The 27,431-nt window shown below is 44.6% G+C and overlaps 1 protein-coding gene across 1 annotated transcript in view; it reads left to right on the top strand.

The window, feature by feature from the left end:
* The first annotated feature begins 1,690 nt into the window (after window positions 1–1,690).
* Window positions 1,691–27,431, top strand: part of C2H14orf132 (chromosome 2 C14orf132 homolog) — a 59,941-nt gene continuing 34,200 nt past the window's right edge. Inside the window, exons 1-2 of the mRNA XM_063118489.1 lie at window positions 1,691–1,717; window positions 5,068–5,337. Coding sequence (XP_062974559.1) covers window positions 1,691–1,717; window positions 5,068–5,337 — 297 coding nt within the window. The remainder of the gene's footprint in view (window positions 1,718–5,067; window positions 5,338–27,431) is intronic.

Genomic DNA, 27,431 nt, shown 5'->3' on the forward strand with positions numbered 1-27,431 from the left:
ATCGGAAGGCATGTGCATCCTTTCAGGCTGTAGATCTATTTCATTGCTTTATCGTTGTTTATTTGATGAATTTGTATCCTGCCCTTCAACATATTGGTATTTCCAGGATGGCTCCTCAAATTAAAAGGTTAAAACAACAGCCAATAATAGCAAGCAACATGTCCATATATGAAATAAAACAGAGCAGAAAAAGGGCAGAAAGTAAACACCCAGCTGATCAAAGGAACCTAGCTGTGGGTTAAAAGGCCTGAGAAAATAAACAGGTCTTTGCCTGACACCAAATCACATCGAAGAAGCTGTCAGACAAGACCCCCCAGAAAGAGCATTCCATAAATGGTGCACCACAGCCAAGGAGGCCCTATAGATGGGCTGTAGATGTTGTGATGGCCACTAAGGGCACAATCCTAGCCAGAAGGGGGGAAAAACTCCAACTCCTGGCATTCTCCAGCCAACATGGTGACTTAAAAAGAAATTAGATACATTCATGGATGTTTATTAAATCACAGCATTTGAAAATGGAACTGCCATGTCCAGAGCCAATGCACCTTTGGTTGCTAGAACGGCCATGTGCCCTACTTTCAGAGGACATTTCTCAGTTTGATGATTCCTCTATTCCAGCTCTGGTTTAAAGATAACCCTAAGGAGGAAGAGCGGGGGGGGGGGCAGGAAGTTGTCCATGCACAATTTGCACCAGACTAAACAGGTACACGGGTCATCTGGTCCCCACTACAGTTAGATGTATTGTATTTCTATTTAGATTATAATGATGATGACATTTTATCCCACCATTTTTCCTCTTTCAAGGAACCCAAGACGGCTTACATGGTCCTCTCCATTTTATCCTCACAACAACCCTGCAAGGTAGGTTAGTTCATTGCCTGGTGGTGACTAGAACTCGAATCTCCTGGGTCCTGGTCCAGCACTCTATTACACCACCCTGGTTCTCCGATCGTAATGATTTCCAAATTTGCATCTATATGTATACATTAGCATATGCACATTTCATGCAAATCTCTGTCCTCTTCTTGGAGTTTGAGAAATGTGTTTCTTCTTTTGGGAGTGATGCTTAAATGGGTACCCAATCAGTTACTAGCTGGTGTGGACTGCATTTGAGGGCAAACAACTGTGGTTGGCTCTCTCTGTTTTATGAGCTTGCCGGTTGCATCTGGCTAAGTGGTTTTAAATTCAGGGAGCTGCACTGTGGACTTTTCAGTCTGATACAGAAAGGGAATTTTTAGATTCTGATGTTCTTACTGTTTAAATGAGATCCATGAAAGAAGAGCTGGAAATTGCTTTGGGGAGTAAAACACGACATACAGTAAATGCAAACTTACATAAATACAAGCACATTTTAAATTCCTCTTCAGAAGCCAGACTCGATTGTCAAATTTGGTTACATCTGCTTTATGAAGCAAAAGCAGAGCTTATGTACACATTCAGTGCAACAAAGGATTTCCTACTATGCCAGAGGAAATCTGACAAACCCAGCTATTCGCTAATTGACTTATGTTCCATTGCACTGAGAAAAACAACAACCTCAACAACAAAACCATGGCCTTTTTCTCTCTTTTTTTAAGTACACAGATTTAACGCATTTTTTCTTAATATGCTTTTATGCATGTTTTGAGTGATTCGTGTATTACGCAATTGACAGTGTGATCCTAGAGTTGTCTGCTCAGAAGTCAGTCCCATGGAATTCAATGGGGCTGACTCCATGGTAAGTGCGTGTAGGGTTGCACCCTGCATTTGCTTTTGCAGTGGGGTTGTTCAATTGCATAATTCATCCAAGGTTCTAAGGCATGGACAAACATATCATATAAACTGTTTCAGGCTTTAAAGATTCCTTTTAAAATGGAAGACTTGACTCAGTCCTAATGCAAATCCTAATAGAAGGCAGAAGGCTGATGGATGTCACATTCAACAGCAACAATAAAATTGGAGCAAACAAACTCTTCAACTGGAGGATAGCAGTCAATCAATTAACAGTTTCAGTAAAAAGAAGATTCAAACATGGTCCCATGTAAAAGTAGTCATTGACATGGGAGAGTTGTATTGATTTATTTGAGGTAGTTCTAGGCCACCTTTACTATGCAACTCTCTGCCAATGATGGCCTTGTCCTCAATCCACTCTTTGACCTTATCATTCAATAGGCTTGCATATAGTTTCCCTACCATCGATAGGAGACTAATGGGCCTGTTGGGGTTTTGTTGCTCTTGCTGATTTGCTCACTGGCTGATCCCTGCTACCCACGATGGATTGGCAGTGCTGGGTTCTGATGACATGCCAACCCATCATGGGCAAAACAAGCCCTAGAACAAGCCATATGTTGTTAGGGTGGCTTGTTGCCCATGAACAAGCCACCCTGCAGAAATCGGTCTGGGTTTGGACAACATGACACTCCACTATGGCTTGTGACCTACAGTGGGTTGTTGTATCATGCAGACCAAGTAAGTAGGTTGTGGTTGGTTTGATTAACCAACCTGTTTATATGTCTGATGGTCTGTTGACCGAAACAATAAAGATTTGATTTGATACAATGTACTCTTTTACAGAAAGATTTGCATTTGTAAAAAGTGGGTTACAAGCATGTTTGAGTAAAGCTGCTGTATCTAGGACTGTGCCTCCTTGACAAAAATTTAAAAGCACTATCACTCTCCCAGGATGAAGATGCTGAGCAGCTGGTTAAAAAAAAAGTTGCCTGTTGAATGTCTGCCTGTCTTTCATGCCATAATAATAATAATAATAATGATGATGATTTGTAGAAAAGGAAGAGGAAAAGAGAGGAAAATATACACCACAGGCTATGGAAGTTAAAGAACTATGGCAACAGGAAAAGGTTATAACTATTCCACTGGACACATCAGTCATCACATCAAAACAATTTATAGAAAACCTTCAGAAACTGGGCCTGCCAAAATACATCCATATCAACATCCGGAAAGCAGTCATACTTAAAACAGGCTCAATAGGAAATTTCTGAATCAATAAAAGACAGCATGACTTGGCAAAGCCCATCATGTCCATCTAGAAAGACAACCACAAGAGAGGAGAAATAATAATAATAATAATAATAATAATAATAATAATAATATCAACCTGTGACAAATGATAATAGATGGAACCAGTGATGCAGCTATTGCCAAAGTCCAAGACATTGCAACTCCAGGTGTGTGTTTGTGTGTGTGAATGACCATCCAGAGAGCAGCAGGGCAGCACAAGCCAACTCCATTTTGTACCTGTGGTCATGATGGGGCTACAATTTAAAATGCAGAACTGCAAATGCTCAGAGATTATTATTATATTATTTTAAAATCAGAGTTGGCAAAAATGTTCTTATAACATATCAGGGATGGAGGAACACCTTTAAACTACAAAATGGCACTTGAGGGGGGAAGGAGTTGCTGGGGAACATGGGTGAGAAGGTGCTGTTGCACCATGTCCTGCTTTGTCCTGCTTTGTTGGTCCCTGGCTGACAGCTGGTTGGCCACTGTGTGAACAGAATGCTGGATTAGATGGACCCTTGGCCTGATCCAGCCTGGCACTTCTGATGTTCTTGCGTTCTTAAGGAGAGAATTGTTAATTGTGTGCTTCAAAGCTGAAGTAACACATGCCACTTTTCTTTGTAGTAAGGCACAAATCAGACCAATAAATAAACCTGACACAAGACCATTCAGCCCAGGGTCTAAAATGACCTAGCTGCCCCACTGGAACCATTTGACCCCAGGTTTGAATGGTGAAGATTAATAATAATAATAATAATAATAATAATAATAATAATAATAATAATTTATTTCTTACCCACCTCTCCACTTGGATCAAGGCAGGGAACAACAGTGAATATAAAACACATAGCACATAACTGGACAACAAGTTCCAAATTTTGGTCATTTGAAATACATCTCCACTGCCACCATCACCCCTGCTGCAATGACGAAATTCATTGGAACATTGGAAGCTGCCTTAGACAGAGTCAGACCCTTCATAGAATCATAGAACAGCAGAGTTGGAAGGGGCCTACAAGGCCATCGAGTCCAACTCCCTGCACAATGCAGGAATCCACCCTAAAGCATCCCTGACAGATGGTTGTCCAGCTGCCTTATTTCATCAAGCCCAGTATTGTTGTCACTGACTGGCAACGGCTCTCCAGGGTTCCAGGCATGAGTTTTCCTACCCTACCCAGAGATGCCAAGGATCCGAACCTGGGACTTTCTGCATGCAAAGCCTGTGCTCCGCTACCGACAGGGATAGCTGGTGGCTCCAGTGCCAGTAAGGCTCTGGATCTGCAAGGGATCTCAACGTACAGCTTGCTTATCATAGAATCATAGAGTTGGAAAGGGACCACAAGGCCATCGAATCCAATCCCCTGCTCATTGCAGGAATCCACCCTAAAGCATACCTGACAGATGGTTGCCCAGCTGCCCCTTTGAATGCCTCTATGAACTAAATTGGTTATTTTATTAACTAATGCATGTCCCATTTTTGTTCACCATGCAACTCAAGGTTGCTTGCTTCCAGTGGAGGCTGATAGCTCCATTTTCCATGGGGCTGTAAAGCAATTCCGGTTTTCAGCCAGAACCAGCCAGATCTCTGAAGGAGCTATCCGAGGTGCTGAAACAGCCCGCAAACCCCAGGTTCAGGACCTTGGATAGCTCCTTCAGAGCGCCGACTGAGTCTGACTGACATTCAGAGCGGAGCCACTGCCCCACTGACATCAGAGCCACCAGCCACCACTGACCTACGACCCCTCTAAATCCTGTCAGAGGGAGCGAAATATATTCATCGCGGGCCTCCTCGACGGCGGGGGCGGGGCCTGCTGGCGCGGAGAGCTGCTCAGGTGGTTGCTCGGCGCCGCTGCGCACTGGCTCGCTGGTTTCCCCTTGGCACGAGGCAGAAGCCCTCATTGTTGGAGGAGGCCAGGCGGGGAGCCCGGGTTTGTCGTCCCCCCCCCCCATCTGTCTGTTTGGACGGAGCAGCCGGGGAGAGGGGGCGTGACCAGGCGGCGGCGAGACTCCCCGCGCGGACGGCTTTTCTTGCCGAGACGCCGACGCCGCCTCTTCCTCCTCCAGAGCTTTCGGACAGACCATGTTCCCAGGAAGCTGGGGACGGCCGGGCAGCCGCGCGGGCTCCGCCACCCCGGGGAGCTGGAATTGGTAACGCGGCCCAAGCTGCAGCCGGCGGGACCCCCTCCCCAGCCCCCCAGAGAGGCGTCCACGGCCGGGGGCGGCGGCGGCGGCAGCGTCCTCACCACCAGCTTCACCAGCACTTCGACGACGAGGAGCAGCAGCAGCAGCTCCGGGTCCAGCAGCACCATGGACCTCTCCTTCATGGCTGCGCAGGTGAGTGAGGGGCGTTGGGGAGGAAGGGCAGGGCGTGGCAGGGGCCCCCTTTCTCCTGAGGGGTGCCCCAGCCCGCCCCGGGACATCCCAGCCCATCTGGACGAGAGATCTCCCCCCCTTTCCACGCTCCCCCCTCTTCGTACCTCAACCCCCCAACTCGTTGCCCCCCATCACCACCACCACCACACTGAATATTGGCAGGTGCGCAGCCAGCTGGGCGTAGCGTCGTGTGCCCATTCATCATTCTCTCTCTCTCTCTCTCTCTCTCTCTCTCTCTCTCTCTCTCTCTCTCGAGTTTAGTGGACATTGTGATGAATGAGGCTTTCTGGGACAACATCGAAGCTGGCTTGGGAAGGAGGTGGGGCGTGTTTTTGCACAGATTTCAGGGCGGCTGCTCTGATTGAGATGTAGCGATTTTTCAAATTTTATTATTATTTTCTAAGAGGGCAGAGATTACAAAGGGTTGGCTTGATTGAATTTCTAGGCAACGTGTTGAAAATAGATATCTCTGAGAACAGGGAATGTGGGGGAGGGAAGAGGCAGGCGTGTGCGTGTGTGTGTGTGTGTGTGTGTGTGTTTATGCAACAAGCAAATCTTAATATTGTCCATGGCAGAGATGGATGCATGTGGCTCTTCGATTGGTCGTATAACATACACAAGTAGACCACATGATTCCACAATTGTAAAAACAACGAAGAGCTTTGAGGCAACTTAAAAACCAGCACGTTTATTGTGGCTCAAGCTCTCATGGTCACTGTCCACTTCATTCAGTATGTCTGAAATGCCTATAAATGTAGAATGATTTAATTCACTGGTATAGCATGAAGGACCCTTCACCATCCAGGGAAGGGGGAAAATAATTTTCAAAATGCCCCCCCCCCCCGTCTGTATAAATATCCAGATAAATATAAACACATCAAACAGTGCAATCCTGCCCAGGAGGGACCACAGTTCAGAGGCATTGCCCATGCGTTACAGGCAGAAGATCCCAGGTTCAAATCTAGACCTCTTCAAGTAGCTTTAGCAAAGAATTTTGCCTGAGACAATACTGGACTAAATGGACCAATGGTTTGACTCAGTATAAAGTAGCTTTCTGTGTTTCTACTCAGAAGTAAGCTCCACTGAGTTTAGTGGGATTTACTCCCATGTAACTGAGTATAGGATGGCAGCCTTAGAGCTGTTATCTTGCTACATCTGATCCATCCGTCTGTCTCTCCCTGGAATTTGACTGCCTCAACCTGTTTCACTTCTCAATGTTACTATTTTCCTTTGTTACTTAAGGGAATAGAATAAGTAGGGCCTAAATGAAGGATTAACATTTAATTTCCTACGGGGATGAGAGGGAGGGGGAAAAACACATGTTGGATTAACTTCTCATTTCACTAGCTGGTTTATTGACTGAGCTCATATACTGGTACCATCTTACCAAAGTCACTAGGAACACATCTGGTATAATTCCCCTATTCTTCTCTCTCTCTCTCTCTCTCTCTCTCTCTCTCTCTTTGGGAAGATCTACCAAGAAGTACTCCTGCATGATTTTCATTGAAATGAATGAGAAACGCATAATTCCCATTCATCATGATGGAACTTACGCAGGAATAATTCCCAGTGTGCTTTTTGTGGGAGGGAAAAGGAAAATCCCTTAACAAACAATAGACTAAGTGCAACCCTATACATGTCTACTCAGAAAAAAAAAGTTCTGTTGTGTTCAAAGGTCTTACTCTCAGGTAAGTGTGACCTATGCCAATTTACCTGCAAGTAAACCCCACTTAACTCAGTGGGACTTCCTCCAAAGTGGACATATATGAGATCGTGCTGTTAAAGGGCTTTTCCGTTTTAGACGAATAGGTACCAACAGCATCTTTTGGAAAGTTGGCAATGAACCTAAATATAGCATGTCTGGAATCTCAACAAACGGCAACAACATCATTGATCATCACTGGCATGACTACTTTTCTGTCCTTTAAATGAAAAATGCCATAGTAACAGTAGCATTAGGAACAAACCCAATATATTGCGGTCTGCTAGCTAGCTATCAGACTATTCTTAGTTTGCAAAGCTTCGAGGTTCTGTCAGGTGATTTTGTGTTAAATTGAATTAGATTGCATTAAGGAGGGCTGAAATATTTGTCTTGTGTGGTAATGCTGCCTGTTAGGCTTTGTTTTCCTGGCCTGATGTCTATCTGCTTGATGAAAAGCGATGCAAACCAGTGATGAAAATACCCATCCAGTTGTGCAGTTACATTTGCATTATGTATTTCAGTAACAATGGCGGCAGGAAGACTCAGATCCTTTTACCCAAATTGCATGTTTGCTATGGAACAAGGAGATGTGTGTATGTTGTAACATGGCATTTTGTATTTTTCTGTCGTGTCACCAAAAAGCTGGCATTCTCCCCCCCCCCCCGACCTCACTTCTACTTTTTATTTTAGGAAGCTATATAAATGATACAATAAATAAGTAGTGGGACTCTTCTCAGCCTCAATTCAATATTCTTGATATGCCCCCCTCCCAAAATCTTTCCCATGGGGTGATCTATGGTCATAAAAGAAATAGAAAACTGAGATGGTTTCTTGCTGTAAGAACTGTATGTTTGCAATGTTTACAAAAATGCCATTTTTGCATAATGCATTGAATATATTTATGATTAAATTTAATTCGAGCCATTATTTTTAATCTAAGGCGAGAAAGATATGAACTGCACAGTCTGGATGCAAGCTTGAATTTCCCCAAGAGACTAAGAGCCAACGCTTGCTTTCTGTTTACACTGTTGGAGTGACAGTGGCCAGTTCTGCTTGGTGCTGAATTAATGTAACTAAAATAAGAGGCAGTAGGGCTTTTTCTTGTATAGTCTTCCATTTTCTTGAATTGCTTTATCAGGAACACAAGTGGGGGTTGCAACAAAATGTTGCAGTCCGGAATGCTCCTATTCAGTGACCTCCTTCAAGATACTCCATTTCACACTCTCCGTTTTTTTGTTACCCCACACAAGAGTACATCAGAGGTCCATGCCCACTGAGCATGCTCAGCCCTCATTATTCTGTGGGTTTTGGGTGTATCCCCTTTAAGTGTTTTTTTACCCTAAATATTTTTTTCATACTTTGCAAATTTTGGGGTCCCTGATACCTTCCTTGTGTGCATGTTTTGGCTACATACAAAACACTGGTATTTACTTTCAAACGTTGGAAATAGAGACAAAGATAGTAGCAGTACATTAATGTGGTTACTAATGCCGTGGTCAAGGACCACGCTGTTTCTGTTTTTTATAGCACTGGTTAAATTCTAGAAGAGGGGTGGGAGACTTATGGGCACAGGAGGCTGGTGGCTCCGATGTTAGCAGGGTGGTAAATCCACTCTGAGTTTCAATCAGAACTCTAAAGGAGCGATCCAAGGCACTGAACCTATTTTGAATAGCACCTTTAGACTCAGTTAGACTCCATCACACCTATTTTTCCCCCTCTGGTTTGTCTCCATGTTTTTTACCTCCATTTCATAAGCACGTCAAGGGCTCCATCACACATGGTCCCTTTCATGTGGGTTTTCACTTGTTAGCTCTTCCACTCCACCCTGCCCCTTCTCATTCCTCATCCAGTTCATTGGTTGTGGTACTCTGATGGGTGTGGGCTCTTCCCCCCTTTGCTCTGGCTTGGTTTGCTAGTGATTGCTTTTAAGGTTTCATCTGGACTCCTTTTCTGTGGACAATGATCGAGGGTTGAGGGTGGAGCACTAAATAGTCCATTCAACCGACTAACAAGTCCCTACGATGACATACTGGAGGAGGAGAACCGCCCCGCCCTTCCCTTTCGTCAGCAAGACTCCGTTAGCACACGCCCCCAACAAAGAAAAAAGTGAGGGGGAAATAATCCAGATTTTCCCCGCACCAAAATAAAACAACAAGGGGGGGAAGGACGAGATGAGTGCAGGACAGAGACAACATCATGTGAATACCGTGCTGTAAAACCACAGACCAGGAATGGCGAGTGTGCGATAAATTGCTGGTGTGATGGAGCTCTAAGAAGCAGGAGCCACACTACTGCTTTATAGTGGCATTGAAGTGGACTGACAACTCTTGGGGCCCATTGACACAGACCATATACCACTTTCATACTGCTTTCATACCGCTTTCATAGTGCTATATCCTGCTTGGTGTAGATCTGGCCCCAGAGTGGATTTAGAGCTCCATCCAAGGAACATTTTATTGCACACTCGTTACTGGGCACTCACGGAGTTTGCTCAGATCCATCACATGACATCGTCTGCCTCCCGTGCGCCTTCTGCCCCTTCTGGCCTTCCTTGCATGACAAAGAAAACCCCTCTTTAAGTCTGATGTTTTTTTAAACTCTGAATTGCTGCTGTCTCCTGCTGTGTGTAGGAGAAGCAGCTCCATTAGAACAGCGGACTCGATGGGCCTCGTGCTTGTTGGGTACTTCCTTTTTTGAAAGAGGAAGTAACTTGAGAAAGGAAAACATGGGTGGAGAAGTGAGGTAGAGAACGTGTCGTCCCCCCCGGTGTGATGGGGCTCTTACTGTCCCACTTACATCAGAGCCACCATTCTCCACTGTCTGTAGCCCTCCAGATATTGTTGGACTACAGTTCCCATCAGTCCTTGCCAGCATAGCCAACAGTGAGGACTGATGAGAGTTGTAGTCCAACAACATTTGGAAAGCCACAGGTTTCCCATCCCTGTTCCACAGAAAGGGAGAGAAAGAGATGTCATATTTTTCATTCCCTATCACGAAACCTTTGGAGGTACTCATTACTTTATATCTTCCAGTTTCAAAGAAGGTTCCATGGTGGAACCGTGGCTGACATGAAGTTTGCACTAAATAAATGATCATTTGGGGTAGCAGCATTGCCTGAAAGAAGACTCCGGAAGCTCAGCCGTAGAGCACAAGCCGTAGAGCACAAGCTTTGCATGCGGAAGATCCCAGGTTCAATCTCTGATTAGACAGGATCAGGTAGCAGAACTTGGAAAGATCCCAACACCTGAGACTCTGGAGACCCACTGCCAGTGAGAGCTAAGGATGTTTCAGGAATTTGAGCTTTGCAAATGCCTATACCAGGGGTCTCCAATGCACCACTGCGCCCACAAGGCCAGGCTGAGGCACCTCCCAAATTTTTTCACTCCCTGTGCAAGCCTATGGAGCGATTCCTCATGGGCTTATAGAGTCCCCCTGCCGAAATGGCTGGCGGGGGGATGTGTACCCCTCACAAAGAACCCTTGGCATGAGCTTTGCCCTGTCCCCTGCTGTTTTGGGGCAGGGGTGCTTTTTTGCTCCCTATATAAGCCCATGGAGTGAGTCCCATGCAAATGAATGGAGAAACACAGAGAGGGAGAGAGAAAAACAAGCCAGACAGAGAGAAAGAGAGAAAGAGAGAGGAGGGGAGAAATAGCAGCAAAAGTAGAAGAGAAAGAGAGTTGAGGAGCTAGAGGAGGCCTGACGGGGTGATTTTATTGTTGTTGTGTTTTTCATTGTGTTTTAATGCATTTGTTTTACTATTGTTTTCATCAAGTTTTATTTATGATTTTAAGCTGCCTTGACTGCTATTTTCCTTGGTAGAAAAGGGTGTGTATAAATAAATAATAAATAAAACCAGAAAGCAGGGGAGAAAAAAAGAGGAACTACAGAGAGAGAAGTAGGAGCCAGAGATAAAGAGGAAGAAAGGAAGTGAAAGCCAATGGCCCTTTCTACACCTAAGGATTATCCTAGGCAAATGGAGGGATCATCCCTGTCGGCTCCCAGGATTCCCTGTTTGTTATTTGGCTCATCTACAGGGATGTTCCTGGGATAATCCCCGGGGAAAAGGCAGGTGTAGAAATGGCCAATGATTTAGAAGGAAAGGGAGGGAGGAAGAGGAGAAAGAAAAACAAAAGGAAGGAAGGAAGGAAAGAATGAGAACTCAGAGGGGGGAAAAGAGAGAGAGAGAGAGAGAGAGAGAAGAATCATAGAATCATAGAATAGCAGAGTTGGAAGGGGCCTACAAGGCCATCTAGTCCAACCCCCTGCTCAATGCAGGAATCCACCCTAAAGCATCCCTGACAGATGGTTGTCCAGCTGCCTCTTGAATGACTCTAGTGTGGGAGAGAGAAAACAGGGTGAGTAGCACATACACAGGGTGAACTTTCATGAACACACATACAAACACAGATAAGGAAGTCCTCCTAGCATTTTTGTCATTGCCTCTCCACCCCACTACAGATGTCAATTTGTGGGGGCTTCCAGGACACTGTTTCAAAATGCCAGATGTGCCCGCAGGTCCCAAAAGTTTGGAGACCCCTGATCTATACAAAATGATTTGATCCACCCCTGTTGGACTAAGGTATGGGTTAGAACGTAGTTATCCAACAAATTTCATAGTTTTCCAAGAACTGTGACACAGTTCTCAGCAGTTTATATGTTTCAGAATGTACATTTAAAGGTGTATTAAAGGTGTGAAAAAATACAATTAAAATAATAATAATAAAGTACATATTTTGAGACAGTATCCAAAGATAAATCTGGGGATGGAACTGAATAATGTTGGATATCCAAAAAGGTTCTCTCTAAACTGGGAGAATGGGTGGGAGGGTGGTGTTGCACTCACGTCCTGCTTGTGGGTTCCTGGTCGACAGCTGTGTGGCCACTGTGTGAATGGAGTGCTGGACTAGATGGACCCTTGGTCTGATCCAGCAGGGCTCTTCTTATGTTTTTATATTATGTTCTTATATATTATGACTACATCATGAGTAAAAACATACAAAAGTGACACACCACCGGAAATAGATGGGTTTTTCCATCCTAGTCAAGCAGACACAGTACTGGATTAGATCAGCCTTCACCAACCTAGTGACTGCAGATGTTGGAAGAATGCTAGACTAGATGAGTTGGGAGAAGGCAACTTTATACGAAGGTAATCGTTGAAAGTCTTACATGGCTCCGGACCACAATAACTGATGGAGCATCCCTCCTGACATGAACCTACCCATATACTACATTCAACATCTGAGGCCTAATTCACACCAAGCAGGATATTGCACTATGAAAGTGGTATGAAAGCTGTATATAAAAAGCAGGAGCCACACTACTGCTTTATAGCGGTATTGAAGTGCACTGACAACTGTTGGGGCCCATTGACACATATCATATACCACTTTCATAGTGCTATATCCTGCTTGGTGTAGATGAGGCCTGAGACTCTTCTCTGGGTGTCTGCTCTGAGGGAGGCTCAAAAGGCAGCAACAAGGGAGAGGGCCTTCTTAGTGGAGCCCCCTCCCAATTATGGAATAATCTCCCCGATGAGGCCAGCCTGGTGCCAACATTTTTGCCTTTTGGCTCCAGGTTAAGATATTTCTCTTCTCTCCAGGATTTGGCAGCAGTAAGCCTATATGTACCAATTGGTGGGGAACATGGATGGCAGGGTGCTGTTGGACCTGTGTCTTAGTTGTGGCTTCCTGGTCAACACCTAGTTGGCCACTGTGTCAACAGAGTGCTGAACTAGATGAACCCTTGGTCTGATCCAGTATGGCTCTTCTTATGTCCTTATAATGAGTTTTTAATCAGGTCCTGATTGATTATTCTAAAAAACGTTTAGATATATATTGTCTGCATTTGTGCTGTCTGTTTATATGTTCTTAGGTAAATGGTTTTACACTTTGTATGATGCATTTTAATGGTTTTTAATTTTGGTAAACCATCCAGAGCCCTTCAGTTGTTGTGCAGTATAGAAATGTAATTCTTCATTATCTAGGGTGACCATATTCTGGAAACCAAAAAGGAGGACAACATGGTCGCCATGTTAAAATTATTTTTAAAAAATAATTTTAAAACCTCAAACTTTTTTAAAAATCCTAAAACTCAATGGATGGACAGATCTGTTTCAAACTTGGCATAGCTAAAGTCCTTGTTAAGAGCAATCATGGTGCCAAGTTTCATCTCTTTATCTTTAAAAATGACAATTTTAAAAATAATAATTTTAAAACCTCAGTTTTTAAAAAATTCTTTAAAAATCAATGGATGAACGGATCTGTTTCAAATTTGGTTTGACTAAAGCCCTTCCTAAGAGCTACCATCGTGCCACGTTTCATGACTTTATCTTAAAAAATGACAGAGTTATAAGCATCTTTGGGGAGAAATCCGGATTTCCCCTCCCGGATTTGTCATCAGAAACCCGGGCAAATCCGGTCATATGGTCACCCTATCATTATCAGCAGCAGCATCTAGACTACTACATGGTACTCTACGTGAGATTGACTTTGATGTCTGCTCTGAAGCTGTGGTTAGCAACAAGGTTCTTGAGTGGCACTTGCCATATGGAGCATATCTTGCCAGTTTTGAAATAATGACATTGACTGCCAATCCGTTACCAAGCACTATTCAAAGTGCTGGGCTTAAATCTATAAAGCCCTGAGTAGCGTGGGTCCCTAAAGGTCTTCCTGCTCCTTCAAGATCAGTCTCCAAGGGCTTGCTGCATATACCCATGCTATCTAAAATGTTGTGGCTGTTGACATCACACAAGGTCTTCTCAGTTGCGGCACCTTATTTGTGGAACCTCCTTCCTTGACAGGCTCGCTTTGCATCTCTTTTTGAAGTCTTCTTGTATTTGCCCAAGCCTTTAAAGTTCCCAGGTTATTTTCTTTTTAGTTGTGTGTTTATTTTATTATATTGGGTTGTTAACTGCTGCTGCTATTTGTTTTTAACCCTTTATGGTGTTTGTCATATTTTAGGTCTTTGGCATAAACCATTTTGAGAGCCAAAGCTGAAGAGCAGCTAATGCAACTTTTTAATAAATAACAACTAAATAACATGTTGAGGAAGAACAAACATGCGTCAATGAGCTAGTGGGAAAGAGCAATATTTTATATCTCTGCCTAACATTTATTTGGCATATATCACATTAAATTCAAAGCAGTATTATTTCTTAATTTTTTAAAAAATCTAATATACGTATATTTATAACTCAAGTTGACACTAGACTCCTCATAGAGTCTAGTTTATGGCCTGGTTCACAGGCAATGTTTTTTTCATTACGTGCGTACTCTGGACTATGGTTTAAATATGAGCCAGTTTGTACGATCAAAACAAGCCAGTTTGCATGCACCACCAATTTAAATAAGCCATAGTGGCTTGTTTAAATTGGCCATGCTTTTGTGCACATTCTCTGGGGTCAGGAAATGCAAAATAAATAAATAAATCCAGCCCTGTTTTGCACAAAAAAAGGCTCCGCTCAAGGCCAGGGGTGCAATCAGAGCACTGACAGGGAGCTTGAGGGGAGCTGCGGGGAGTCTGAAGCCCCTCCAAAGTGCCATTTGGACACAGTTGGAGGGGATTTCACTGGCAAGGGACAAGGGGAACTTGTCCATTGTTGGGGGTTTTTTGTTGCTGTTGCTGATTTGCTCACTGGCTGATGCCTGCTACCCACGATGGATTGGCAGTGCTGGGTTCTGATGACATGCCAATCCATCATGGGCAAAACAAGCCCTAGAACAAGCCATGGGTTGTTAGGGTGGCTTGTTGCCCATGCACAAGCCACCCTGCAGAAATTAGGGTGACCATATGGAAAGGAGGACAGGGCTCCTGTATCTTTAACAGTTGCATAGAAAAGGAATTTCAGCAACTGTCATTTGTATATATGGAGAACCGGGTGAACTCCCCTCTTTATCACAACAGTTAAAGCTGCAGGAGCTCTACTAGAGTGATCAGATTTAAAAGAGGGCAGGGCCCCTGCAGCTTTAACTGTTGTGATGAAGAGGGAATTTCACCAGGTTCCCCATATATACAAATGATACCTGCTGAAATTCCCTTTTCTATGCAACTGTTAAAGATACAGGAGCCCTGTCCTCCTTTTCATATGGTCACCCTAGCAGAAATCAGTCTGGGTTTGGACAACATGACACTCCACTATGGCTTGTGACCTACAGTAGGTTGTTGTATCATGCAGACCGAGTAAGTAGGTTGTGGTTGGTTTGTTAATCATAGCAACAACCCACCCTCATTGGGTTTGGATGTCATAATAAGCTGCAGCGACGGCTGCCAGAACTTGAATCTTCACAGTGGCTGCTGGCACAGCGGACTGCAGTGATCATGCAAACTGGCCCAATCTGGGGCATCTCCAGATTTTGGAGGGCCTTGGGGCAAGACGCCTCTATCCCATCCCCTCTGCAAGTGAGTTCATCTCTTCCTTGCTTCATTCTCTGCTACATACTTACCTTCCCCCTCTTGGCCCAATCTGTACCACTGCCCAGAGGGAGAGCACCAGGCATGGCAAATAAGGGGCTCTATCTCTTGTCTTTGCCTGTATGCTCAGAGTGGGGTGGGGGACAGGCAGGTGAATGGGCAGTGACAGCCTTGGTAAGTGCCCAACAATGCCTACCCCTGACTCCAGCCCTGAGCATAATGCAGAAGGTTAGTGGAGATCATGCTGACATATATTGTGATGTAGTGGTTGGAGTGAGAGCCAGTGTGGCATATTGGTTAGAGTGCTGGACTTGGACTCAGGAGATCCAGGTCCTAGTCCCCACATAGCCATAAAGCTCACTGGGGGACTTTGGGCCAGTCACTGACTCTCAGCCTAACGTACCTCATGGTAGATTAAAACAGAGAGGAGGATCATGTACACCACTTCTGGGTTTTTGGAGGAAAAATGGAATATAAGTGCAACGAACAATTGAATAAACCCTTTCATTTTTCTGGATCGAAGGACAAATCAAGGGCAAAAAGGAAATCAACCATCACACAGGAATTCCGTTATCTGCTTGCAAATGTAGGTCTTCCAAGTGTAGTAAGTACCCTAAGTGAGTATCCATGACAGCTGTGAATGCACCGTTCACATTTGGCAATGTAAACTTTTCTGGAACAAATCCAAGGAAATGAACTTTAAATAAGGGAGAGAGATCATATTATCCTGGGGTGGGGAAGAGGAAGAGAACCTAGAAAAGCGTATTTTAAAAATGCATGAATACCTGTCTACTTACAGCATATGCACTTCAGCAGAGATGAAAACTGCACAACTTCTTTGAAGCTTGGCAGCAAACATCAATAAAATCAGGTGTTGGCTTACTTTTATAGGAACGCATTGATTTAGATCCTAAGCTGAGTTAAAGGACTTCCTGGAAGGATTCTTCCTATTCCCCACCACCAGCACCTGTGACCCTGAAAACCCTCTCTGGAAAGTCAGGGGGCCCACCTGAGGAATGTGGGGTGGAACAGGGGGTACTGTTGCCAAGGGGGAAATTTTCCCAAATTGGTCTTGGATCCCAAGATAAGGAAGATCGTAGAAGGAGAGTTCCCACTAGCCTTGACATTTTGACTTTGTCATTAAAATCGAGATATATTACCAACATGTGTGTTAATTTTGAGGCTGCAAGGTTAGCATTCAGCAAAGTAGGTGAAAAAAGCTGGTAACTGCTTTTACAGCATGCTCAGGAATTGATTACTTTAACCCTGAGGGTCAAATGAAACTGATTCCTGACAGTCCTGGGAGTTTTAAAATGGGGATGTATTTATATCTCCTGGTACTTGGATGGCTTGGGAAGGGAGGTCTTGTGGACTTTTCTGTATTTGATTAGGGCACCCTTCCCCCTCAAGATATTTTGGACTACATGTCTCATCAGCCTCAGCTAATATAAGCACTAGTTGTGGGTTATTGGAGTTGTAGTCCAAAACATCTGGAGGGCACCAGGTAGTAGAAGTTTGGACTTCAGTGAATGGGAAGATGGACCCATGATGACTCTCTCTCTCTCTCTGGGCATGTCTACACCTACCGGCATTCTGGGAGGGAGGGGGGAGGATCTCATGATTTTTTGATCGCGAGATCCTCCCCTTTGTGCATACAGCATGTGCGACATCCCGGGAGGAACGAGGGATGTTGCGCCCACCATTTTTTCCCTTTCTTTTACAGAAGATGAGCACTCGTGTGCTCCATCGGAAATGTAAGTTTAAAAACAAAACAAAAAAACCGCTCTTGCTCCCCCACCCCGATGGACACAGAGTGCCTGAAGAGCTCCGTGCCCCATGCCCAGTTCCCAGCTCTTCTCATTTACTCGCAAGAAGCCGGGATGAAACTGGGACGGCCGCCCATACTTCCTGCGGTCTCAGGACAATCCCGAGATAGTGGATAAAATCGGGCTAAAAGCCATCCTGGTTATCCCAGGGTGGAGGGAGGGATGGAGGGATCTTTCCTCCCCTTGTACATCATGTGGACATACAGGGATGATCCTGGGACGATCCCTGGGATAAGGTATGGTGTAGACATGCCCCCCCTGACTTGAAACTAACTACCAGGAGGGGCCCCTGGAGGTTACTGAGAAGATTCTTGGCTCCTTGCTTTACTTGTGTGGGGGGCAGGTGGGGTAGGAGTGAAAACCATGACAGCCACTAGTGTCTATGCAAGAGCAGTTTGGGGGATATTTTCTCTTAAAGCAGCTAGAGCTTCTGCAAGAAACACAAGCTGCTAATTAGAGCTCACTCCATTCCTTTCCCTGTGGCTCAGCCCCAGGGCAAAGAAAAGGTAAATAAATAGGGAATAAACACTCCTGCAAAGACAAGGACTACACACTCACATGCACAGAGCACAGACAGACTCGCTTTAGCTTACATGGTCTTGATCGGGGATACATGTATGCAAAACAAAACAGCAGATTTCTAGCACAAAACTGCCGGCTTGATACCTGATGAGCAATCTATGACACCTGCTGAAATTCCCTTTTCTATCCATTTAGATTGCCTCCACCACTCCTCCCACCCTTCATTGGGTGATCAGAAGCCTCTGAGTTTGGGGGCTTCCAGTTATTGAGGACGCAATCATTTGGATTGTGTCCATCAGCAAGCCCAGAAAGCAGAACTTGAGAAAATCGGGACCCGTCAAAACGCTGGAGGAAGAACATGCTACAGTTTGGGAGTGACACAAGAGCGAGCCCTTTCTTGCAAGTCTTGACAACCAGGCCTCTGCAAGTGACGATATCCTGAAAAGGACTTCTCCATCCTTTCTTAATAACTGGTCTAGTACCTAATGAAACAGGCAGCCTCTTAGATAGTCTCCTAAGCTATGTAGAAGTTTAACGCTTAAAACCAACACCTTGAATTGAGCCTAGAAAATGGTGAGCAATCAGTGTGGATTTTCCAATATTGGAGTAATACAATCTTGATACTCTGTTGCAGCATAGCTGCTGCTTGTGGCTCTAGGTTCACCCATGAAAGCCAACAGGATTCAGTTCTTAGTAAAAAATAATAATAAAAAAAAAACAATTCTTTTTCAACTCTCCACCCTGCCCCCAAACCACAATTGTAGAAGCTATTCAACCAAAAGTGTTACTACCCTTCCTGCTTGTTGGTATATTGGCAAGGCACTGTGTCATTTGAAAACCCCTATTTAGATCCTTGAAGTGAAACGCACTGATGTGGAAAGTTAGAACAGTGGCACTGGTACGCTCAGCAGTGACCAAACTTGTTAGCACAGGCTCGCCTTCCGTGTGAAATGTTTCATGGCATGAAATCCCTTCAAGGAATCTGGAACGTTAGCCTTCGACACTAGGTTGATCCATCAAAACCTTCAGCTGTCAAATCAGATAGCTCCTTGCCTTGGTGAATGTGACGCACAATAGCACAAAAAGGTGGCTTTCTTGGTAGCTTACCTGTGCTTTGGAGAGGAGATTAGCATTGTTCAAAACGGAAATGTTTTTCAGATACGTAAGCTGGTGCTGTTCATCCAAGGTATGTCCTCTCATACGTATGTTCAAGAATAAACAATTATAAACAATAATTGCATTCATTGGAAGAATATAGTAATGGGAATGTAAATTCACCATAAGTGGGCAAAAGGTAGGATCACCCTTAGGTTTAGATTTCTTCTAGATGTTATTGCCGGCAGGCACATGTGCAATAAAGCATGTATTTGCAAGAAGACTAATGCACACGTGGCTGAAATTAGCCCCTTATCAAAAGGTTAATGGGGTTCTTAAATCCTGTTTAACCCCTATTATTTACAGTTAAACAGTGCACAGATTTTGTGTGTCTTCCAAACTCAAGCAAAATTTCTTTCAGAAATGCAGTCAGTGTCTCTCTGTTCATGTAGTGTCTCTCTGTTCACAAACACACACACTTGCAGAGAGAGAGAGAGCACACATTGCTTTGTTCCTCAGCACCTAAACCTTGGAAATTTATGTTACATTGTCAATTTCATTTGGGGGATGGTGGTGGTGGGAAGGAGAATAAGGGATTATAGAAAGAACTGCACTGGCTGCTGCTAGGAGCATGCAAATGTAGGGGTCTTCCCAGGGGCAGGTAGGGGAGGAGACTGGGGACATGAGGCTATGTGATATCCCCAGCTCTTCCCAGCCTCCTTCCCTCCCCTTCCCCGAAGCCTCTGCTAGATGGGCGAAATCACCCGTTTAGCTAAAATGCAGAGTTAAATGCATTCTAGCTAAACAGGTGATTGGATACTCATAAGACTCTGAATTTACAAGTAACTAGGGTGCATCCCATAGGATTGTGCCCTATGTTATATAAGCTGCTCTCCCTTCTAAGAACTAACACATTTCTGCAAGAATACGAATGTATTCACAAGAGAAATGTCTTGTGAATCACTGCACCATCTATCAACCGATTGCCTTGGTTCATTGTCGAGAAACTTTTCAAGCCATGGTGAGTTGCAGTTCCAACACTTTTTGTTTTATGCATCAAACAAAACCCATGTTACAATCCTCCCTTTTCCCATTTTCCCAAGAGCGAGAAAGGGCCTGTTCAGTCAATACGCTAAGCCATGGTTAGGCCACTAACCCCTTTGCAGCAAATGGTTTGTGAGCATCTTTAAACCATGGTTATGTAGCCACCATGGTAAGGAATGATTCACACAGCATGCTAAGTCATGGTTCACATGACCCGCTAAGCCATAATGTTTAGCTCAAAATGCTTAACTGTCGTGACTTAGCATGTCATCCGAACAGTTTTAACATCTTAAAACTACTGTTTATACTATGACGTATGATTTAACTCTTAGGTCAACTTCAGATGGCTCCATACTAGAGATGGGTGTGAAATAAACCAACCTAATTCACACTTTCCAAACTAATATGTGAACTGGGATGCAATTATCCGTCAGCTTTTGCACTTCTCTGAACTTTGTAACAGAAAGGCATACAAAAAGGCGTATATTCAGGGAAAGTACTTGCAAAAATGTGTGTATTATGGAAAATGACATACAAAAACTTTTGTGCACTCAAACATGCATACAAAACTTTGTGCAGACTTTTTTAAAAATAATAATAATAGTAATTGCAAACTGATACAGAAATGGAAGACCACAAACTTGTGCTTGAAAAGAAAAAGAAAACATTACAGAAAGTGAAGCAGATTTGTTCGTCCCTGTTCCGCACATCGTTACAGCAGATTTTAATCATAGCAACTCAAGCCCTTTCTACACCTAAGGATTATCCCAGGAAAATGGAGGGATCGTCCCTGCCTGTTCCCGGGATCCCCTGTGTGTCATTTGGATGCACAGGGATGATCCTAGGACGATCCCGGGAGGAAAGGCAGGTGTAGAAACAGCCTCAGTTTCTCATATTCCAAGAATTGTGATGCTACAATTAACATCCTCTTGGGGAACAAAATCCACAAAGGAATTCGCCCAAATGATTTACCATGCAGACTTCCACATGTATGCTTGTGTTTCAGGTTCATTTTGTCTATTTCCAGCTACTCTTTTAGTTAGCAGTCCTAAAATAAATCCCAGTTTGCTAAAATGATAATAACTTATCAAAGGGCATGTGAGAACATAACTAAACAGATGTCTTAGGAATTACTGTTACCTGTGAAGTGACCTATTAGTGGAATTGCTTTTGCCAAAAAAAAATGCTGTCATTTTGCAAATATAAATTTAACACCACTAGATTGAACATTGTATGGACATGGACAGATGGCTGGGACACTGAAATCAGAATTTTTAATGGCAGATTTGTGATTAAGGTGAGACAGATGGCATCCTGTCTTGGCAAGTGTGTGCAGAGATAGAAAAGCAAGAAGCAGCAAATTGAAACTGGACATCTTGCCTTCCTCTGTGGGCTTTCGTACCTCTTCTTGTACAGATAATGGCATAGGGATCGGGATGGGGGAAGAGGTGCTTTCTGGGGAGACCCTGCTCAGTATTGAGACATCCCTTGATACCTTTTACCTAGATGTTCAGAATAGAATTTAAGGCAGGAGTCTGGAAAAAATTGTAGCAAATCAGGTTCAAGCAAATGATGCCTCGGTATCCTAATTTGTTAACTAACTTTGATTAGGACAAACTTTTTTCCTCCAAGGAACCCAAGGTGGCATACATAATCCTCCTCCTCTCCTCCACAAGATGTAGTGATGGCCATCAATTTAGATGGCTTTAAAAGGGGGGTAGACAAATGCCTGGAGGAGAACGCTATCAATGGCTACTTGTTCTGATGGCTGTCTGTTATCTCCAGGATCAGAGGCGGTATGCACCATTGCTGGGGAACATGGGTGGCAGGGTGCTGCTGCTCTCATGTCCTGCTTGTAGGTTTCCCATTGACAGTCGGTTGGCCACTGTGAGAACAGAATGTTGGGCTAGACGGACCCTTGGTCTGATCCAGCAGGGCTGTTCCTATGGTCTTATGTTCTTAAGCGCTACCTCCTCAGATAAAAGCTCCTTGGGTGTAAGAATCCATGCCATATTCAGAAGGACCAGTGAGGCTGCATCCTACTACTATCCCTATATGCTGCATTTTAGCTGAGAGATGCCTTCCTACGATTCGGGTGGTTTTGAGAACGAGTCTCTTGGAGTCAGAAGATGGGGGCTGAGCTTCTCACCCAACTGTTGAGGATGGAAGCTCCTCTATCTTCACAGGAGTCTCTATTTTGGGGTGGTCAACATGTGCCCCAATAGCCATATTTGCTGGGGCCCTGCTGCCCCTGTCAAATTTGCTATCACAGTGGCACTAGCAAAATAAAGGTAGCGATTTTGCAAGCATACAAGGCATGCAAGGAGCACGCACTTCATTTTCAAGGAGAGTCGTGCTCCCAGAAGCCTCCGAGGAGCACAAGTCCACTTGCAAACAAGGCATGCGCTACCTTGTGTCCTTGCAAAAACATGGTATTTTTGCTGAGCCTACTATGGCACCAAATTCAGCAGTAGGGGTGGGGTGCAACCCCTGGCAGGTTTTGGGGAACCAATGTGGCTCTTAACCCCGGACATTGCACACCAGTGCTCTAGTTACTGGGACACAAGCCACATTCTCATGTTAAAATAGCAAATGGGATAACCGCTTGACTATGGAACTCTCAAGATAGTGCTTTTGTACTGGAAGGCACTTGTGGGAAGCAACTGTCCATGGGGTTGTTGCATTTTTCAGGTGCTCTGTTGGCTTTGTTCTTAGTCACTGTAACTAATTGTAAGGACCTATTTCAGATAAACAGATTTATAGGTGGGATGGGACGAAAGCACGTATCTTTGCAATAGTGAAATGGCTGCTATCTGAAAAGAATCAGTCGGGCCTTGTAGAAGCATCTTGTAGTTCCAAGCAGGGGCAGATCTACACCAAGCAGGATATGACGCTTTGAAAACGTTTTGAAGACTGTATAGGGAGTATGTCCTGGGCCGCAAAAGTTGCCACTACTGTTTTGTGAACCGCCCAGAGAGCTTCGGCTATTGGGCGGTATAAAAATGTAATAAATAAATAAATAAATAAACCGTTTTAATTTAAAGCAGTGGCGCATCCCGCCCAGGTCTGTTTTCATTGAAACACAATGAGTCTTTATTTATTTAAGGAGAGCCAAATTAAAAAAAAATGCTTTGATATAACTTATCTACACAATTTTGTTGTGTAGAGAGGTATTATATGAACTGAAGGGGGGGATGTTTTTTAGCCTAGCAAATTGAGTTCCATCTCCCCCTGTTTTCTTTCACCTGTTCTTTTTATCTTCCATCATTCTTTCGTTGTGATCAAATGAGCCATGATGGCTCTGTTTACTGTTTAATGATCTTAGCCTTTTATCTGTACCAACACAGCCTTGCTCTGAGCTGGGTAAATCTTACATAAGTTTTTGTCTGAGAGTTTCCTTTGTCTCCTTTTCATTCATGGTCTGCAGCAGCTTTCTCCTGAGAATGCCAATGCATAGTTCAAGGAACAGTGTGATAATTGCAATTTTTGCACACTTCATTAGAACCGAGGGCCAATCTTCATGCTGCATTGCCAGATACACAATTCATCTTGTGATATATATACCAAAAATATAGCCCCATGTGTAGCATCATTCTGGGGTATTGTGGGGAGCAGAGGTGGCCATCACCCCAAAAAAAAGGTTAAGAAAATTTGGAGAACATTCTGCAGTGTGGCTTTTTGTTTCTGGAGGGACAAGAAAAGACAAATCTCAGAAACTCAGAAAAATATCTTCTGAGGAATTTTGGCTCATCCCTTGTGGTCATTTTACAGGGTTCAGCATCTTCCCTGGGTTCTTCCAAATGTTAATTTTCAGAGGGGTGATTGTGGACAGATCTTTTCTCTGAGGCAGTTAGGATAAAGCTGTCCTATACGAAGTCAGACCGACTGACAGCTGCTCCCCAAGGTTTCAAGCAGGAGTCTTTTTCATCCCTACCAGGAGATCATAGAATCATAGAATCATAGAATAGCAGAGTTGGAAGGGGCCTACAAGGCCATCCAGTCCAACCCCCTGCTCAATGCAGGAATCCACCCTAAAGCATCCCTGACAGATGGTTGTCCAGCTGCCTCTTGAAGGCCTCTAGTGTGGGAGAGCCCACAACCTCCCTGTTAGAGCAGTCACACTGCTCTAACAGTCAGGAAGTTTTTCCTGATGTCCAGCTGGAATCTGTCTTCCTGTAACTTGAGCCCGTTATTCCGTGTCCTGCACGCTGGGAGGATCAAGAAGTGATCCTGGCCCTCCTCTGTGTGACAACCTTTTAAGTATTTGATGCTGTGGATTGAACCCGAGACCTTCTGCATGCAAAGCAAGTGTTCTACTGAGCTATGGCCGCAGTTGCTTATAACACCACGACTTTCCTGAAAGCTCTGTAGCAGGTGTGAGGTTGGCAGTGTTGTGTCCAGCTCCAGAGAAGAAGTAGCGTTAGTGCTGTTCCAAAATCTGCCATCCAATTGGCTCAGTGAAAGAGGCTTCCATTTTTCCCGTTTCATTTTCAGGGCATATTATAATTTCTGGTACCCACTTATGGAACACCCCCCCCCAAAAAAGTGGTTCTCTTGACACCTATCTTGTTATGTTTTCATGCTGTTTATTTGTTTTGCATTATATTGCATTATTGTATGTTAGATTTTTGATTGTTCTGTGATGTTTTAGTTCTTCAGCTGTGTGATCTGCCCAGTGAACACATTAGTTATTGAGCAGTTTAGAAATTAATAAATGTAATAGAGACAGTGTGGTGTAGTGGCTAGAGTGTTGGACTGGGAGTCAGGAGATATGGGTTCTACTCCCCACTTGGCAATGGAAGCCCACTGGGTTACTTTGGGCCAGTCACAGACTCTCAGCCCAACCTACTTCAAGGAGTTTTTATTGTGAGGAGGAGGATTCACTTTGGGTTCCTTAACAAGGTAGAAAGATGGAATATAAATATAATGAATAAATAATATAATACATGAATAATCAATGCTGGGAGTCAGCACTGAGGTGTTGGAGGAGAGAGCTGTTTGCCATGTAGGTTGCCCTGTTCCCTCTTAGTTGGCCTATTGCCTTCGGCATGGTGGAAGATGCTGTCCCGTCTCCAGTGTTGAAGAAAGATTCAACTGCCAGTCCAGTCAGCTTTTGGGTGAAGAATGTGCATGGAAAGGAAGGGGGCACCATTTTGTTCTTTTGCCTCAGGCAACAAATGCCTGCACCAGCAATAGTAATATAGCAAAGTATTATGCAACTTATGGCAGGACTCCTAGAATCATAGAATAGTAGAGTTGGAAGGGGCCTACAAGGCCATCGAGTCCAACCCACTGCTCAATGCAGGAATCCACCTTAAAGCATACCTGACAGATGGCTTTCCAGCTGCCTCTTGAAGGCCTCTAGTGTGGGAGAGCCCACAACCTCCCTAGGTAACTGATTCCATTGTCGTACTGATCTAAGAGTCAGGAAGTTTTCCCTGATGTCCAGCCGGAATCTGGCTTCCTGTAACTTGAGCTCATTATTTTATGTCCTGCACTCTGGGAGGATCAAGAAGAGATCCTGGCCCTCCTCTGTGAACAACCTTTCAACTATTTGAAGAGTGCTATCATGTCTCCCCCTCAATTTTCTCTTCCCCAGGCTAAACAGGCCCAGTTCTTTCAGTCTCTCTTCATAGGGCTTTGTTTCCAGACCCCTGATCATCCTGGTTGCCCTCCTCTGAACACGCTCCAGCTTGTCTGCATCCTTCTTGAAGGGTAACACACTTCATAACACACGAAGGATTTTCCTAGTGCAAGAGAAGAAAAAGAAGGTGGCGTCTGCGTTTAGGGGAGCAGTGCACAGTTAATTTTAGGGGTGTGCACGGACCCCCCGCTCCGCTTCACTTGCAGATCCGCCATTTTCCGGATCGGGCCGCTCCACCCCGCCCCCGCTCCGCCCACTTCCGCTCCGCTCCGCCCGGAGCTCCGGATCCGGATCCGGAGCTCCGTTTCCCCCCCCCATAGGCTTGCATTGAAAGCTAAAAAATTATACAACTTTTTTTCTGTTCAAGTTAGAAACCTCATGTTTGGCACCATGACACCTCATGGGGATATACACACGCATGCCAAGTTTCAAAGCAATCCCATCATCCCCTGATTTTTGGCGAATTTTTGAAAATCGGGCACCCCACACACAACATCCCTGCGAGGTGGGCAGGGGAGGAGGGAGGGAAGGCAGGCAGGCATGCAGCTGGCATTTCTGGGGGCATAAGGAAGTGAGCCAAGGATAAGCCAGTAATGCATATAAAATGGAATAAATCAATCAATAAACAAAGGAGGGGTGGAATTAAAAGCAGCAGTGTTGCTCAATAAACAACAAGAAGAACTTTTTTTAAAAGGCTATATCTGTCTTTTACCAGCAATAGGGGGACGTGCCCGGGGGAGGGGGAAGTAGCTGCCAGTTCAAGACACTGACAGCCACAGCTCCGAGAAGAAGTAAAACGCTCACTTCGACTCAGAACAGGCATTGCTCCACCACTGAAAAGTGACCATTCACTTCAACTCATGAGAGGCATTGCTCCACCGTTTTACTCTCTTTGGAAGGCTCTATGGCCTTCCAGTGCAGGAGAGAGTGGGGGCACGTCCACGATGAGATGCCCTAGGGGAGCTCATCCCCTTGCACCACATCGATTCAGTTGTTCACCAAGGTTAGGGTGGGGAGCAGTGCTGTGTTTCTATCTCTTATTCTTGGCTTAGTATATGATTTCAGGTTGTGTTTGTGCATTTGGTGGGGCTACTGTGTTAAAAAACACGGGGAAAAGCCCGTTCAGATGAAGAAAGAGAAGTTTCCCAGAATCCCAAGTTACCTGTTTTGCCTATGCCCTCCTCCAACTTTGGGATCATCATGACCGGGAGCTGACTCTGCCCCTCAGCCCTTTGAAAAAGGTATTTTTCCCGCCGATTTTTTAAAAACTTCTAGCCCGCGACCCGTACGATGCAGAAAGTTGAGAGTGGTCTCAAAATGACCCCCATCCACGACTCTCTGTGCACAAGAATTTTCAGAATGATAGCTTAAAACCCCCCCCAGTTATCCCCGATTCTTTCCCTCAATGCAATCCTATGGGCGAAAAGCCAAAAACGCAGTTTGAGCCGTGCGGTTGACCCGATTTTCACAAAAACATTGCACGTGAACCACAGCACGCAGAAAGTTGAGAGTAGTCTCAAAATGACCCCCACCCACGACTCTCTGTGCACAAGAATTTTCAGAACGATAGCTTAAACCCCCCCCCAGTTATCCCCGATTCTTTCCCTCAATGCAATCCTATGGGCGAAAAGCCGAAAACGCAGTTTGAGCCGCGCGGTTGACCCGATTTTCAAAAAAATATAGCACGCGACACGGACAACGCAGAGAGGTGAGAGTGGTCTCAAAATGACCCCCATCCACGACTCTCTGAGCACAAGAATTTCCAGAGCGATAGCTTCAAAAACAACGTAGTTATGCGCGATTATTTGCC

Source organism: Elgaria multicarinata, chromosome 2 (genome assembly GCF_023053635.1).
Source record: "Elgaria multicarinata webbii isolate HBS135686 ecotype San Diego chromosome 2, rElgMul1.1.pri, whole genome shotgun sequence".
NCBI lineage: Eukaryota > Metazoa > Chordata > Lepidosauria > Squamata > Anguidae > Elgaria > Elgaria multicarinata.